Raw genomic sequence first — 16,982 nt, 5'->3', positions numbered from 1 at the left:
TATATATATATATATATATATATATATATATATATATATATATATATATATATATATATATATATATATATATATATATATATATATATATATATATATATATATATATATATATATATATATATATATATATATATATATATATTATAATTTTTTTTTTTTTTTTTCAACATGTCTCAATATTTTAATGCAGAGTATAACCCTTTTCTATGTAATTTTTGTTCTATAACTACAGGAATATATTTTTGCAAAAACAGATTCTGGTCTAAGTGTTCTAATTTCAATGAGGGGTTAACACCACCGCACTCACAGTCGCCATAGTTATTTGGCCTGTGACTTAAGACTGTTTGATTTTGGCCTTTTACATGATTGAGTTTGACACCCCTGATCTAGAGAATAGGAGAGGGTGGGCTATGGCTTTCCCAGTGACTGACTTGCACAGCTTGTTAGGAATTCTCTCTCTTTGCATATGCTGTATATTCGGTTTTCATTTGTAGGCAGAGAGTAGAAAATCAAAGGCAATGACAGAACCTGAAACCTTCTTAGTCATTTAATGTGTTTTTATAGTAAAGCTGCCATACAGCTCAGAGCAGCAAAGCTTTGTGGCTGTGGTGGAGGCTTATAGCACCTCTCATTCAGGCTTTGTGCGGTTTGCAGATTGCTATGCTGTCCCCTGGCCTGAACTCCAGCGAGTACACACTGAACACCCTCAGATATGCAGACAGGTGAGTCTTTGAAATATGCTTCAGTGTTTTTGTTTGAAGTGTTTTGTTTTGTTTTTTTTGTTTTTTTTTAATTGGTTTTGTAATGTGCAATTCTTGCATGCAGGGTGAAGGAACTGAGTCCTCACAGCGCAGAAACTACAGATAATCAGCAGATGGAGACTGGAGAATTCAGTGACGGCTCTCAGAGCTCTCTGGAAGCATCGGGTTTCGTCGGTGATGTAAGTCCCATCAGATCTTTTCATGTTTCTAAACTTTAATAAACCAATTCTTCCATTAAGTTCAGTTTGCTTTTGTTTTATATATTGTGGAAATCCTGTTTGCTAATCCCCCTTGTAGTAGAGATGTCATCAGACTGGTACCGACCTATTGAGCAGCAGATAAATAAAAAAAAAAAAAACCTTTTGCTGTAAGCACTGGATTGGCAGGGTTTTGGGAGGGGCCTTTTCACGCAGCATGCTTGTTTTTAAGTGTGTGCAAGATGCAAATGCATAGCGCAACTGTGAAAAGGGTCCTTGGTCCTGACATACCCTTCAACCCCTGTTCAGTGATGGCTTGGGAGATTTGACAAGAGGAAGAAGGTTGGGGTAGACAGATCTGCAGCTGCCTCTCTTGTGGTGACCATTTGGTGGAAGTGTTTGAAAAAGATAACTCATGGTTTCTGATGTATTAAATTCTGAGGTTTAGGGGCATAAATAGTATGATGGTATAGAATGAGTTCTTCTTTTGGTGAAAGAAACACCTCTGAGGTTCATGCTGTAGGCGGGTTTGAAACCTGGGCTGTTTTAATTTTAGCCTAAAGGTGCTCATACACAGATATATTCCTCCAGAAGATTTGATAACTGACTTAATCTTCTGAAGATTTTTGCTTTCGACATGCTGCCATATGGCAGAAATCAACTAACATTACAAATGAGCTTTATTTTCTGATATATATATATTTTTTTTTCCTCTTCTTCCCCGGGTGTGAAGGTATCTTTGCAGGAGGGCCTAGAGCCAGTGACTAGTCCCCCTGCTAATGCTGCTCTCCTTGGGGCCCTGTGCAGAGGTATTAGTAAGGCAAAGTGCTCTGACACTCACCCAGGGCCAGTGACTTTTAGCCACCTGAGGAAGACTTGTCAAGAGCCCCCCCCTTTAGGTAGTATAATTGCCTCAGTATAGGTAGCCTAAAGGGGGGGGGCGCAGTGGGGAGGGGGTTGGACCCTCTCCTCACTCCCCTGGGTCCCTCAGTCTCCAGTCCCCCTTTAGCTATTAGTACAGTGTATAATTATCAGGCAGCAGGCTGGGAGGCAATGACTCGCCACCTTCATGTTTCAGCACTGCGTTCCACTGCTTGTCACTTCCTGCAATGCCGCCCACTGTACAGTACACACTGAAAAGCGGAAGGTGAGTCATTGCTTCCCCCACCTGCTGCGTGATTGTACACTGTGCTAATAGCTGGAGGGGGAGTGCAGGCCAGGGGACCCAGGTGAGGGAGGGGGGGTCCCCCATCCCCATGACTGTGCTCGCTGCCACCCTTCCTGCCTGCTACTGCCTCTAGCTTGGCACTGGAGGTGAAGCCCTAAAACACCAGAAAACCCATATGGGGAGGTAGGGGGAAAGCACTTATCACTAGGGAACTATATAGGGTACAGTTGGAGCCACGAGACGCCAAGGAATTGTATAGGAGAGGGAGGAGGACCACTAGGCTTCAGGGAACTGTATTTGGGTTTGAGGGGCCATTAGACACCAGGGAACTTTTTATTAGGGAAGAAGGTGGCCAGTAGACATTGAGATTGGCCTGTGACTTGGACCCTAGTGTTCATTTTCGGCCCACTTTGTATTTGAGTTGGACAGCCCTTCCCTATACTGTGACTGGATACTGGGTGCTGATCCTACTCTTGTAGGACAATTGCATTCTGGGAGTATCTTCTTGCGACTGGATACACACGCATCCTTTCAGAGCTATGCAGTGCTGCTATAGACTGACTCTTCTGTGTTTCCACAGCTGGAGCTGAAGGACGAGGAGCTCTCTACACACATGGACAGTTTCCAGGCTGCTATGAGCCAGATCGGAGAGCTGGAGGAGAAAGCTGTGGAGGAACTCCGGGAGTTGGCTCAGGTGAGTTTGTCAGATGGGTTATTAGGTGGTAATTCCAGGTTTTCATGCAGATTATATGCATCTTTAAATTGGGCTAATCAGATTCACACCTTGCTGATTTGAACTGGACAGTTTCCAAGCTGCTTGCACTCTGCATGCAAGCTAAAAATATTGACCATCCTTACCTAGGTGTTTAGGAAAGGGAGGCTACTAGTGGATGAGCTGTATTAAAACAAGGATCACTTAAAGGACACCTGAAGTGAGGATAAGGAGGCTGACACACTTAAAGGACCACTATCGCAAAACACTTAACTTTCAACACCCCCACAGTAGTTACACCAAGCATACAGAAGGTTCCCCGTGTCATTTTAATTTCTAGTATGGTCCTTTAAAGCGGTATTGTCACCATAAAAATCAAATTTCAACAGCAACTGGCCTGAGTGTATTAAGTGATAAAGATGCTTATCCTGCATTCAAAACTTTTTCTGCTGTTGTGGTTTGGAGTTATGACATGACATACTTTAGGAGCACTGGCCCTAGTGCCAAAAAGTTGAATGCTGTGAGTCCTTTTTATCTATAATATATTCCTCCTCTTCCATTTATTTCCCTGCCTAGCTGATCACTTGTGTTTACAAGCAAGGCTGAGTTGACTCAGTGATTGGATGTGTAAATAAAAAAACTCTGGGAGGAGGGCAGCTAATGAATACACAATGGGCAAGAGAAGGGAGAGGGGAAAACAAGAGTCAGGGAGGATATGATGTCAGCATTAGCTTGGCAAAATGGCCACTGCCTAGAATAGGATTTTCTGCTTTTTCCTTTGTAAAATTCAAAGGAATCATTACGTGGATAGCACAATACACCTGTTATGTAAGTAGAAGTAGTATTTATCTACTTATATATGTATTTTTTATTTCTAGGTTAGCATGGGTGTCGCTTGTTCTTTAAACCTTCAAATGTCACTGTATGCTATACATGTCGGTGCTTACACTTGCGCTGACGGACTTCTGTAACTGTAATGCCTTTATAGGGGTAGCCTGCTTAGGTGTTGTAAATCACCTGAGCGATTCAATGGACGGGGAGAGTGGCTCCAGCTTGTTGTTACCCAGCAGTATCTCGCTGAGAGCTGCCTCCCGAATGCCTGCAGGGCACAGGGAGAGTGCAGGGACCTTTCTGTATTATAGTCGCAGGAATAGGGATAGCAGTTAGGCAGGGTAAGCTTTCTCTGGGATATGGCAGTTGGGGGACACGTTAAAAACAAGGCTATACCATCTGTGATTTACAACTCCTGAGCAGGCTACCCTTATAAAGGCATTACAGTTACAAAAGTCCTGTCAGCGCAAGTGTAAGCTCTGACATGTATAGCATACAGTGACATTTGACTGTTTAAAGGACCATACTAGAAATTAAAATAAATGAGACAGGGAATCTTCTGTATGCTTGGTGTAACTACTGTGGGGGTGTTTGAGAATTAAATGTTTTGCGATAGTGGTGCTTTAATTCCTTTAAAGCAATACCAGTTGCCTGGCTATCCTGCTGATCCGTTGCCTCTAATACTTTTAGCCATAAACTCTAAACAAGCAAGCAGCCGACAAGATTGGCTGCATTCTTGTTTCTGGTGTTATTTAGATACTACTGGAGCCAAACAGATCAGCAGGGCTGCCAGGTAACTGGTATTGTTTAAAAGGAAATATTGCAGCCTCCATATTCTTCTCCCTTCAGTTGTCCTTTAATGGAAAAAATAATTTTGAGATAATGAATTGTATGTTTAGTAATGGACAATAGAACATTAGTAAAAGTCTCATTTTATTTTCAGCATTATAGCTTTATTTATAACATTGCATCAGACTTTCACAGTTGCAATTTAGAATCCACACTCTGTATTTTAAACTGTATAACAAAGCCGAGCTAATGAATCCTTGAACTGTCCTGCAGTAAATCCTTAGAGGAACTCCAGTGAAAATGTAAAAGTAAATCATTTATACATAATTATTGTAAAAATGAAGCAGTCAGTGTTTGCCCATTGTAAAATCTTTCAAATCCCTGATTTACATTCTGACATTTATCACATGGTGACCTTTTTACTGCTGGCAAGTGATGTAGCTGCTGCTTGCTGTTTTGGCAGTTGGAAACAGCTGTAAACAGCTATTTCCCACAATGCAACCGGGTGCACAGACAGGAAACTGCCAAAAGTACATACTCAGAATTTCTTTGTGGGAGGCAGGGCTGTGGAGTCGGTCCAAAAATCCACCGACTCCTCAGTTTAGGATTCCTCCGACTCCTCTAATTTGCATATTACAATTTTGTTGATTAAAAGTATGTAACATGAAATTCGTCTCTTAACTGCCAACGCTTAGGAATTTTACAAGACAACTGAAGTGAGAAGGATATGTAGACTACTATATTTATTCCCTTTAGACTAAAACTAGTCCTTGGTAAGAGTACTTGTAAAAGGTACAAACCGGAACAAAGAACATCTATCAGGCCCTAGGCAATGTAACTGTGGGTACATGTAAGAATGATGTGCAGGTACTCTGCAGGGGAATGAGGAGATTGTAAACAGACAACACCTCTGTATTCAATGTGCACAGCATTCTCAGTGGATTCCCTGCAGCTCTGTGGGGAGTGCATATGTAGAGTATAGTACTACTGTGTAACAAAGTAAACCTGAGACAGATGAAATTAAAGTTTTATACATACCTGGGGCTTCCTCCAGCCGCCTTCAGGATAATCAGTCCCTCGTTGTCCTCCTCCACCACCTGGATCTTCTGCTATGAGTCCAGGTACTTGAGCCAGTCAGGCGTAGTGCACATGCACACACTCCGCCGCCGGGAGCGTACTACACCTGTGCAGCACTATAGCGCAGGAGCAGAATGTTCCTGGCTGTGGGAGCGGCATGCAGCCGGACAGCGCTGACTGGCTGAATTACCAGGACTCATAGCAGAAGATCCGGGTGGTGGAGGACAGCGAGGGACTGATTAGCCTGAAGGGGGCTGGAGGAAGCCCCAGGTATGTATAAAACTTTACTTTTCATCTGTCTCAGTTACCCTTTAATTTGTAGTCCCCAAACCAAATTTTAACATATCAAATTATTTGATTTCATCGGCAAAGGGAGTGCATACATTTGCATAAATCAGCATCAATGCAGAATTATTTCCATCTCGTTGACCATCTCTATTAGTGACACAGCTACACATCAGGCTTTATTCTTACAGCATAGATGTTATTTAGTATATATAAGAGATTCCTGTGAACACATCGTATATACAGTCACAATCAGATATGTATATCTGACCTTAAAAATACGGGGACTGCTTTATTGAAGCAGCACAAGTAACTAATTTTGGTTTATTTCATTTTTGTGGACTAAGCACAGCTATTACTGTATATATACATTATTTTTAATGACTATTATCTGAGAAATAGAACATTTTATCATATTTTCTATTTTAATTACAGTTACAAATTCATTAGGAGTCGGTGCATTTTTTTCCGACTCCAGGCACCCAAAATTGCCCGACTCCACGACTCCGACTCCACAGCCCTGGTGGGAGGAGTTTCACCACAATATCAGCCATACAGAGCCCCCTGATGGTCTGTTTGTGAAAAGGAATAGATTTCTCATGTAAAAGCGGTATCAGCTACTGATTGGGATATAGTCAATTCTTGGTCGGTTTCTCTTTAAGAGGTTTCTTGGCTCTTTAAAGGGGTTCTTTCGCGAAAAAAGTAGGCAGTTAAAAAATGTGACAGATGACAGGTTTTGGGCCAGTCCATCTTTTTAAAGAGAAACTCCAACCAAGAATTGAACTTTTTCCCAATCAGTAGCTGATACCCCATTTTACATGAGAAAGACAATGATTTTCACAAACAGACCATCGGGGGGCGCTGTGTGACTGATTTTGTGCTGAAACCCCTCCCACAAGAGGCTCTGAATACCGCGGTACTGCTGGCAAACTGCCACAATGTAACAATGTTCAGAGACAGGAAATAGCTGTTATTAGCTGTCTGTAACAGACAGAGCAGCTAGAAACAGCTAAATAACCTGCCCACAGTAACAATGTCACCATGTAATAAATGTCAGAATGTTAATCTGGGAGAGGAAAGATTTTACAATGAGCAAACACTGACTAAATCATTTATACATAATTATGGTAAAAAATGAAGCACTTTTTTTACTACATTATTTTCACTGGAGTTCCTCTTTAAGGGGGGATCCTCAGGGCTTTCCTTGTTTTCAACAGCATTTCCTGAACAGTTGCAAAATCTAACTGACATAGTGTGCAAGTGATTAGGGAGGCTGGCTGGTATCTTGCTGTTTTGGCAGTTAAACTGCTGTTCAGGAAATGCTGTTGAAAACAAAGAAAGCCCTGAGAATCCCCCTTAAAAAGATGGACTGGCCCAAAACCTGTCATCTGTCACATTTTTTAACTGCCTACTTTTTTCGCGAAAGAACCCCTTTAAGCTTTTTCAGGAAACAGGACTGAGTGGTGACTAATCAGAAGCTATATTTTGCATAGCTGACTAATTTAAAAAAAAACATTTTTTTTTTCCCCCTTTGCTACTAATGTTCCAGTTATCCATTCTACACCTACAATTCTGACAAGTTTATTTTTGCTTCAAAGTGAGCCTGAACCAGCTAGGGAAAATGATTTACCAAGATAAAGGGAAGCCTCTGTGTAGTCCAAAGGCTACATGCCCTCCTCGACCATCCCCCCCCCCCCCCCCCCCCATGTTTCTGCGCACGAACTCTCCAAAACATATCATCCAGCAAGAGCTTATCAAATATTTTCTCGTGGCTGTTCTCACCATTGTATTAAAACACGGTTGTTGGCCACAAAACCAAGTTCTATTTAAACACTGCAGTGTCTAAAATGCTGCCAGAAATATCTCTGCAAGTACAAGCTCTCCAATCTATTAAGGAATCACTCTGCTGATATATCTATATATCTCTATCTGCAACGACCCTCCCATCTTCCTGCTTCTCACTGATTGGCTGAGCAGACTGTTACCTAGCTGAAGCAATATCCTCTACTCTTGTTCACAAGCAAGGCTGACTCAGTGATTGGAGGAGAAAGGGGAAGAAATTACATCAGGATTTAGCCTCAATCTGTTGGCAAAAGACATGGCCCCCACCAGAAACCGAATTCTCTTTACTATATAAAATTTTTACTGAAAAAAATGTGGACCGTACAATAAATGTTATGTAAGTAGATCAAGTATTTGTCTACTTTGTCTTGGTTTTGTTTTTTCCCTGGTATACTATGGTTAATCCTCCTGCTTTAATGCGCAGCCCTATTGTGCCTGCACAGTAAGTCAGTCGCTCATCCACAAGCAGCTCCGTGCTATTGTGCAGGCACAGCAGTCCTCACACAGACGCAGTACGGTAACACACATTCACTAAGGGGAGCGTGGATGCAAACTGTCAGGTTCCCGACTAGCGATGTGGTGTCGAAACATGAGAGCCTCTGGACATCCATAGGCTTCCCTCTACCTAGGTAAGTATCTAACTTGTTTGTTCCCCAGCAAGTATAGGTTTGCTTTAACTTTGGTCTGTTGCTTGACATGGACCATTTCGATCCAAATTTGGTTTGCAATTGCCTGTACTTCGCCAATTGGAAGAGCTCCACAATTATTGTAATTGTGCAGCCTGTTTTTCATCTGATACTAGTTGATTCTTTTGCTAACGTATCTTGTGCTGGGTTTTTTTTTTTGCGTTCGGTATGGGATTTTGTTGCGCATCTATTGACTTTAACACAACTGCAGTACTATGTGTTTTTTTTTTTTTTTTTTTTTTTTTTTTACATTTTTCTAAATCCTCAGAAAAATCACAACACTACACCGTACGCTTGCTCAAAGCATATTGCTTGGTGCAAGTTGCAAAAAATATCAGTGGAAAAGTGCCCCTAATTCAATATCTTATTTAATGCTACCAGTTTAAAGAGAACCTGAACTGGAAAATAAGCCAAAATAACCATACTCAGGTCATACTTCCCTCCTGTGCAGTTTGCTACTCAATCTTTCTCCTCTCCTGCACCCCATTTGTCCACTGTGATCAATGGAATTCTCCGTCCTCCATTTTAAAATTGACCATTACCCCATAACGGCTTCCTGGTCAGCACACTGTTTAACTGTAATATCACTCACTTGAGCCATAGGGAAATATGGACATTACCTTACACATTCAGTTGTAACTGACAGCAACTGATCTATAACTGACAGCAACTGGTATATTTCAGTTCTGACAAATGTCAGAACTGGAAGGGATCACTGTAAGAAGAAAATGATGAGCTTCTGAGGGGAACTGATGGTGAGGTAAGTATGCAATATTCATTTGCAGCTACCTCATGTGTTTTAAATGAGTTTACTCACTTCAGGTTCCCTTTAAGGCCCCATTCACATTAGAGCGATTTCGGCAAAACTCCAGCGCTTTTGATAGCGCTAGTGTAATAAACCCTATGGACCCGTTCTTACTTGGGTTATTCGCCCAAACTCGCAAACTCATAGCCTGCACCATTTTCAGGCGATTTCCCGGCAATTGCGTTTCAGTGCTATGGCAGCGCTAAATGCGATCGCAGAGAAATCGCTACTGTCCAGGTTTTTTTTTTTTTTTTTTCCTACGGGATATTGCTGGCGTTTTTCACTTCTAAAGCCTTGTACACATGCTGTACCACAGGGAACGACTGGTCCGTCAAACCCTCCCGCTGGGCGGACGTTCCAGCGACAGTACAGCGTGTGTACAGTCTGTCTGGAGACTAAGGCTGTTTCTGAACGATCCATTCAGCGGGTCGTTCAGAAACAGCCTTATCAGTTTTCCTGGGAGACTGTACACATGCTGTACTGTTGCTGGAACGCCTGCCTAGCGGGAGCGTGTGTACGAGGCTTAAGTGTGAATGGGGCCTAAAGAGCCAGTCCACTAATCTCTTTAATTGTATTTGCACTTGCATAAACCAGCCTCCTTAAAGAGACACTGAAGCAAAAAAAAAAATTATGATTTTGTGAAGTACGGATAATTACTAGAACATTATTATTATTATTATTATTATTATTATTATTATTTAGTATTTATATAGCGCCGACATATTACGCAGCGCTGTACAGTGTATGTATGTGTATATATATATATATATATATATATATATATATATATATATATATATATATATATATATATATATATATATATATATATATATATATATATATATATATATATATATATATATATATATATATATTCTCTTGTCACTAACTGTCCCTCAAAGGAGCTCACAATCTAATCCCTACCATTGCCATATGTCTATATTGTAGTGTAAGTACTGTAGTCTAGGGCCAATTTTTTAGGGGGAGCCAATTAACTTATCCGTATGTTTTTTGGAATGTGGGAGGAAACCGGAGTGCCCGGAGGAAACCCACGCAGACACAGAGAGAACATACAAACTCTTTGCAGATAGTGCCCTGGCTGGGATTCGAACCAGGGACCCAGTGCTGCAAGGCGAGAGCGCTAACCACTATGCCACTGTGCTGCCCATTAGTAGCAAAATATTCTCATTTTTATTTTCGGTTATAACTTTCTCCCCCCCATGTTGCTTCATTCTCTATTTGCAGTTTACACACTACTCAGCATTCTAAATGAGTTTACAGAGCAGGCTAGTGAATTTTTGACCTGACTCTGCAGAAAAATGAACAATATAGTGACTGACACTTGAGATAATAAGCTTCAGAAGACTTTGAAAGTCGTGAAACTCAATGGCTCTTTTGCGTAGATAAATGGGAGGTTTTTAACTCCTTCTGTACTGGAAACATTAGACTTGTCTCTACTCCTGTTTTATTTCTTAGCTGTACTACACATGCAAATCATTCAAATTCATTTTTTTTTTCCCGCTTCAGTGTCTCTTTAACAGTATCTGTAGTCTCTAGAAAGTATCTGCCCAGAGGAATTTTCCAGTCCCCAATCTTCCTGCCGGGAAACAAAATGGTGTCAATTCGCCAAAGGCTGTTTGAGAGATAAATAGTCGGGGAAATACAGCAATCTGTATTTAACTTGTGTGCTAATTCACCAGTATTTTCACAGGTGCGGTAGAAGTTAGGTAATTTACAGAAGCCCAGTTGTCTGTATCTGTGGTGTCACATGCTCTTCCGTGCAGAGACAGCAATCTTACAATAGTAAGATGCATCCTGACATTCTTTTAGATGTTTTTTTTTATTGTTAACCTGCCTCTGCTAGCTCTGAATCTAGTCTCAATTAGGGCTCTTTCACACTAAGACGTTGTGTTTTAGGGGGCGTTAAGGTCGCATAACGTGCCCCTAACGCAACGCATGGTGGTGTTGAAATTGGACGTCAGATTGAGCCGCGTTAAGTGGCTCTTGGTGCTCCTTTTTCGTTCTATACTGAGAGAACGAAAACTGCGCAGGCATCAAGACTGCGGAGACCACATGATCGGAACACTCCATCACGTGGCCCCGCCAGCCAATCGTCGCACAAAGCGGCCGCTCCAGGAAGTAAACACGTTACGTCAGTGCGGTGAATATTAATTAGCCATGTGGCTAGACACAATAGCGGACTCTCCCTTCCTCTCCTGACATACATTACTGAGCATGTGCAAGCAGTGTAATGCAGCAAAGTAAGAGTATAACGCACAGCATGTTGCACTTTCATTAAACATGCAGCGTTATACTGTAACGCAACGTGTGCACTGTGAACAGCACATTGATTTTTTTTTTTTTTTTTCAGTGCTGTGAGTTGGGCTGCGTTACAGGCTGCTGTAACGTGGGACTTTAACGTCCCACTGTGAAAGCAGCCTTAAGGCTCATACACACATCAGACAATAGTTTTTGGAAAATGAGATCACAGACCAATTTTACCCCTTCCATGTAGTATGAGTGCCATACCTACAGTCTATTCTGTTGAGCTGAACTCCCCATCCGATAGAAATCTTTGCAAGATGCTGCACACAAAGATGCTGTAGACATTCAAAAGATCTGTTCCTGCAAAATGCATTAAGTCTGAGATCTGCAGATCATCATACACACCTTGTTTAACACATTCATCTGCAGATCAGATCCACCAGGATGAATTTTCAGATCTGCAGATAAATGTCAGTTAAACAAGGTGTGTATGATGATCTGCAGGTCTCATACGCTATGAATGCAATTGGCAGGAACAGATCTTTTGCAGATACTGATCTTTTGTGTCTGTACAGTGTGTGCAGCATCTTGCAAAGATTTCTATCTGATGGGGGAGTTCAGCTCCATAGAAAACACTGAAGGTATGGCTCTCATACTACATGGCAGGGTGGTAAGATTGGTCTGTGATCTTTCATTTTCCAAAGACTATAGTCTGTGTTTATGAGCCTTTAGTCTTTAAAATTTTATTTGCCACAGCTCAGATGAACTCTGAGACTTTACACATACCATCCTTAGGTTATTTCCCCCCACTAGCTCCTCCACATTTTCAAACAGGAACTTATGAGCTTAAACTGCCAAAGGGGAAGCTTGTTTTGTTCTGTAATTTCGCTGCTCTGCTTCTGAGTTCTGTGAGTCTCGCACAGATACCGACAGAAGAGAACTGTCGGTAATGGAACTGTTTTGCCGCATGTTGTAACCTTGGTGAATTGACATTTACTGAAATTTCAAGTCGTTAGTTTACCTCCCCGCATGAAAAGCTTAAATTACCAAGCAGTAACAGCCTTGGTGTATTGACACTGAACTTAGTGCTTGGTAAAATCTGCTGTTTTCAACATTACTGAATGTGGTAATGCTTGGTGAATTGATGACAATAAGTTGGGATTGTTTAGCCTTCGGTCAGTTAAGCTCTCAATTGGTTCTCATGCAAATCCATCTTCACGTTGTACATGTCTGGTCTCTTTATAGAAAGCACCAGAATGGGGGAACCTTTTGGAGATTGCCGAGCAGCCGGACTATGATATGGAAAACTTTGTCCTGCAGGCAGAGTATCTGATCCAAGACCAATCCAAGGTCCTTATTTCACTAGGTGGTAAGTGCTTGGGACTGAAGGGTGTTGTGTGTATGTGTGTTTTTGTTTGTTTTTTTAAATCCAGGTGCTCACACTATGCCTATGGAAAGACAGATCTGGGAATTCCATAGTGTATACCTTCAGCTTCATGCAAGCTAGTGAGGGCTGGATAAATCTGCATCTGACTGGGTTAAGGGACCCTAAGCAGTACATGGAATAAAAAATGTCACTTACCTGGGGCTTCCTCCAGCCCCACCATAGGCCGTGAGGTCCTCCTGGCTCCTCTGTCCCGCCAGCGGCTCCCGTTCTCGGCGACATCTGGGACTTGTGTTGGGCCGGCTCTTCCTGGGTCTTGGCGCTTGGTGTCATCACGGTGTTAGAAAATCACGCATGCGCAGAACTGTCATGCTGGCCTGGCCGCCATGATAACAAGCATCAAGGTCCAGGAAGAGTCACCTGGCCCGGGTGTCGCCAGTAACTGGAGCCGCTGGCGGGAAACTGACAGGAGCCAGGACGCTGGGGAACCTCTGGGCCTACGGTGGGCTGGAGGAAGCCCCACGTAAATTTTTTTTTTTTTTTTTTTTTTTTTTTTTTTATATGTACTGCTAAGTGGGGGCAAAGGTCCTTCCATCTGCCTTAGAGCTAGTTGTGTAAGTTTGAAATAGATGGCCTGTTGCTAAAATGGTTTGGAATGGCCTGGTGGCGGATGGTGGAAACCTATGGAGCATCCAGAGGCCAAGGTAAGTATTGAAAATGTTAGTTAAAGGGAACCTTAACTGAACGGGGGGTATAGAGTTTTACTTACCTGGGGCTATTACCAGCCCCCTGCAGCAGTCCTGTGCCCTCGGCGCCGCTCTGGAATCTTCTGGTCCCCCGCTGTCACTTAGTTTCATTTTTGACGACTCACCAGTCGCCGGCCGCCATGCGTATTATTGGACGCATTCACCAATGCAATTAGCGCTATTGCGGACCGCAACGCGTACAAAAATACGCGTTGCCGCATTCCGCACGCGTAGATATGCGGCAACGCGTATTTTTGTACGCGTTGCGGTCCGCAATAGCGCTAATTGTATTGGTGAATGCGTCCAATAATACGCATGGCGGCCGGCGACTGGTGAGTCGTCAAAAAAGAAACTAAGTGACAGCGGGGGACCAGAGGATTCCAGAGCAGCGCCGAGGGCACAGGACTGCTGCAGGGGGCTGGTAATAGCCCCAGGTAAGTAAAACTCTATACCCCCCGTTCAGTTAAGGTTCCCTTTAAAACCTCTGAGCTTTTCAACCTATGTAGTTTTTACTGAGTCTAAACCTTAGGTAGAATATCAAGGATGCTATATAATCACCTTTTGGTGTGCATGAATCAAGAAAAATGAGACTTCCAAAGGCCTGCGCAGTGTTTCATGAGAGAATTGCCCAGATAGGATGTTATCCACCTTCTTTCCCTGTGGCGGCTGTGGTTGGAAGATCTGAATTTCTGTTAGATTTCAATCGTGAATAGAAACGGCAGCATGTGAACAGCTCACCTATTTTAGAACATGGGCTGTAGTGTAGCATTCATGTACCTACAGTGTACCATGACAGCTGCCATCTAGCACAGACTTCCTCAACGTTATGCTGATGGGTACTTTTCTGAAAGGTTGTGCTTACCATAAACTGCACAGTATAGACTTGGCTCATAAACATGTATTAGCAGCACCCCCTCATTGTGTATAAATGATCTCTAGTCATTCATAGCAATTCACTGTTGGCTTTTGATTAGTTTTTGTTTGTTTTTTTTAATCTAAAACTTGGTTATTTGGCTCAGTATAGTTACTGATGCGTAGCCATGGGCATTGCAGAGGTAGCAACCGCACCATTGCCCCTGGAACAGGTGGCCAAGTAGGTGTTCTCCTTTAACCACTTTTTTTTTTTTTTTATAGCGCTTTATTGGTGCTAAGCTGGTAATGATCACCTCCTATATGTGCTTTGATTGGTCGTAACTATTAATAGCCTCTTCTCCTCCTCCCCTTCTTACTCGTCTCTGACGCTACTGTGGTCCTTGGTAGGCTTTGGTGCTGCATATCAATTATGTATAGTGTTTGAGGAGGCCCAATGTAAAACTCACTAGGGCCCAGAGCTCCTAAGTTACGCTACTGAAATAAAGCACATCCTGGCGTATGAGTGCTGAGAATGAAGAATCTAGCAGGTACTTGCTGTATTTTGTAGTAATTCTGTGTTTTGTCCTTGCAGAGAGTATATCCTCCTTGCGTCAGGCCATGCAGATGGAAGAACAGGCCAGCAAGCTGATGTCCATAAAGAGGAAGCCCAATAAATGATTGTACTTGATGCATGGTGCAGAATCCCTTGTACTCATCGCTTTATTATAAATAGTGTTTGTCATTTTTTTTTATGTTTCCACTTCATCCGTGTGCTGCAACTTAAAGGAAAAGTCTCCACAGCCTGACCCATGCATCATGCAGAACTTTTGAAGAGAACTTGTGTGAATAACACTAACCAGTTTCGTTTTAAAATCTGGTTTTCTCAACCAACTGATGTTGAGACAGCCCTCTGGATCTTGAATCTTATTAGGGAAAATGTTATCTTATTAGGGAAAATGTTTTGCTCCTCCCTCAATGCTATTGAGGCAGTGCCCCCCATCTATCCTGGCCTGTGTTGATGAGGTCAGGGATGATCCATCTGGAAAGGAATGACTCCATTGACTAGATGGGGAGTTCTGCTGGAGAGGTTGTCCTGAGCTTGAAGCAGCTAGTGTGGGTTTGGTTTGCTATTAACCAGACAAAATAAACCGTTGTAAGGAGCTAACAGATGGGCAGTCATGCTAAACAAATTTTATAGCTGCCATCAAAGGCTTGCTCTCATTCTTCTAACTAGCATTAGAAGAAAAGCTCTTGGATTCTGGTTTGCTGTTATAGATTTCTTCTGTTTTTTTTATTGTTAACCTGAGGCTGTATCTTCAGGTGCTGCTGTTATGGGGCGGGTACATTTTTAAAGTTCCTGTTAAAGTTGTTCCACCCAGACAGAACTCTGGCTGAAACCGTTATTTTATTAATATATTAAGCAATAAAAAGCCTTGATTATGTTTAACCTTGTATCTTTTATTCTCTCCAGTGAGATTTGGCTTTGGGGTTCTTGGGTTGATCACAGGTTTTAGTGCCTTTTCAGTCTTTCCAGCTATTAGAAAGCCTGTGTAGATCCTACAGCCCTCTGGAGTCTTGGAAGCATCGGTTTTATATTTTGAATGTGTGATATGGTCATGGACATGTGCATTATATTGGTAGTATGGTAAAGCAAGCCTATGGAGCTTGAGAACCTGGAACTCTGGGGAACCTGGGATGGCTGGATGTTGTGATGCCTTCGGACGGTGCTGGTTGAAACTATTCAGATGGATGGGGGGGGATGAATCTTTTGCCTGCTAATATGTGGAGACACCTTTTTCGTTGGCGACTTACTTTCCCTTACATCGACTGGCCAATATTAAGTCAGTCTAAAGTCTTGCTTTGTTTTTAGGTTTTCTTAAAGGGAACCTGAGGTGAGTGGTATATGGAGGCTGACATGTGTATTTCCTTATTAAATAATACAGATTGCCTGGCTGTCCTGCTGATCCACTGCCTCGAATACTTTAAAGCGGACCTGAACTCAGGACTTCTGCTCTAAAACATAGGCAAAAGCATAATGACCTTTAACAAAGACAATTTCTTTGTTACAGCTGATATAAATCTGCAGCGTCTGCTTCCTGCTTTCATGTAAGCAGACATAGGGGTTAACATGCTGTTTACAAATTAGCTGCTCTGTCGAGATTCCTGAGCTGACACAGCTGGGATCAAATTACACTTGTGATTAGTGACAGATGAACTCTAAATCCATACAGGTTGCAATCCTCTCTGCTTTCATTCTGTCCTGTGCAAGAGTTCATATCCACTTTAAGCCATAGACCCTAAGGGCCCTTTTCCACTAGCAGTCGCTAGCGTTCACGCTGAACGCTAGCGATTGCTGAATCGCAAAGCTAAAAAAATTACCAGCGATTTGCCGACGTTTGCGGCCGCGATTTTGCTATGCACTTTCAGTTATAACTGAGAGCAACTGATCAAGGGCCCATTCACACTAGAAGCGCTTTTCTGAGCATTTTGAAATCTAACGTTTTTAAAATCTCTCCCATTCACTTTCATTAAAATCGCAGTGACTTTTACCACTATTTTAATGAAGGTTAATGGGA

At 42.2% G+C, this 16,982-nt stretch overlaps 1 protein-coding gene across 3 annotated transcripts in view; it reads left to right on the top strand.

The window, feature by feature from the left end:
• KIF2C (kinesin family member 2C) overlaps positions 1-15,108 on the top strand; it is a 71,184-nt gene extending 56,076 nt beyond the window's left edge. For all 3 annotated transcript variants that reach the window (XM_068239529.1, XM_068239528.1, XM_068239530.1), the window contains 5 exons: positions 658-725; positions 829-943; positions 2,710-2,823; positions 12,670-12,793; positions 14,999-15,108. In XM_068239529.1, the coding sequence (XP_068095630.1) occupies positions 658-725; positions 829-943; positions 2,710-2,823; positions 12,670-12,793; positions 14,999-15,084 (507 nt within the window). In that variant the 3' untranslated portion in view covers positions 15,085-15,108. The remainder of the gene's footprint in view (positions 1-657; positions 726-828; positions 944-2,709; positions 2,824-12,669; positions 12,794-14,998) is intronic.
• The last annotated feature ends 1,874 nt before the right edge of the window (positions 15,109-16,982 follow it).

Source organism: Hyperolius riggenbachi, chromosome 6, assembly GCF_040937935.1.
Source record: "Hyperolius riggenbachi isolate aHypRig1 chromosome 6, aHypRig1.pri, whole genome shotgun sequence".
In the NCBI taxonomy this organism is placed as follows: domain Eukaryota; kingdom Metazoa; phylum Chordata; class Amphibia; order Anura; family Hyperoliidae; genus Hyperolius; species Hyperolius riggenbachi.
Note: the sequence above shows the minus strand (reverse complement) of the source record. Positions and strands in the feature narration are given on the sequence as shown.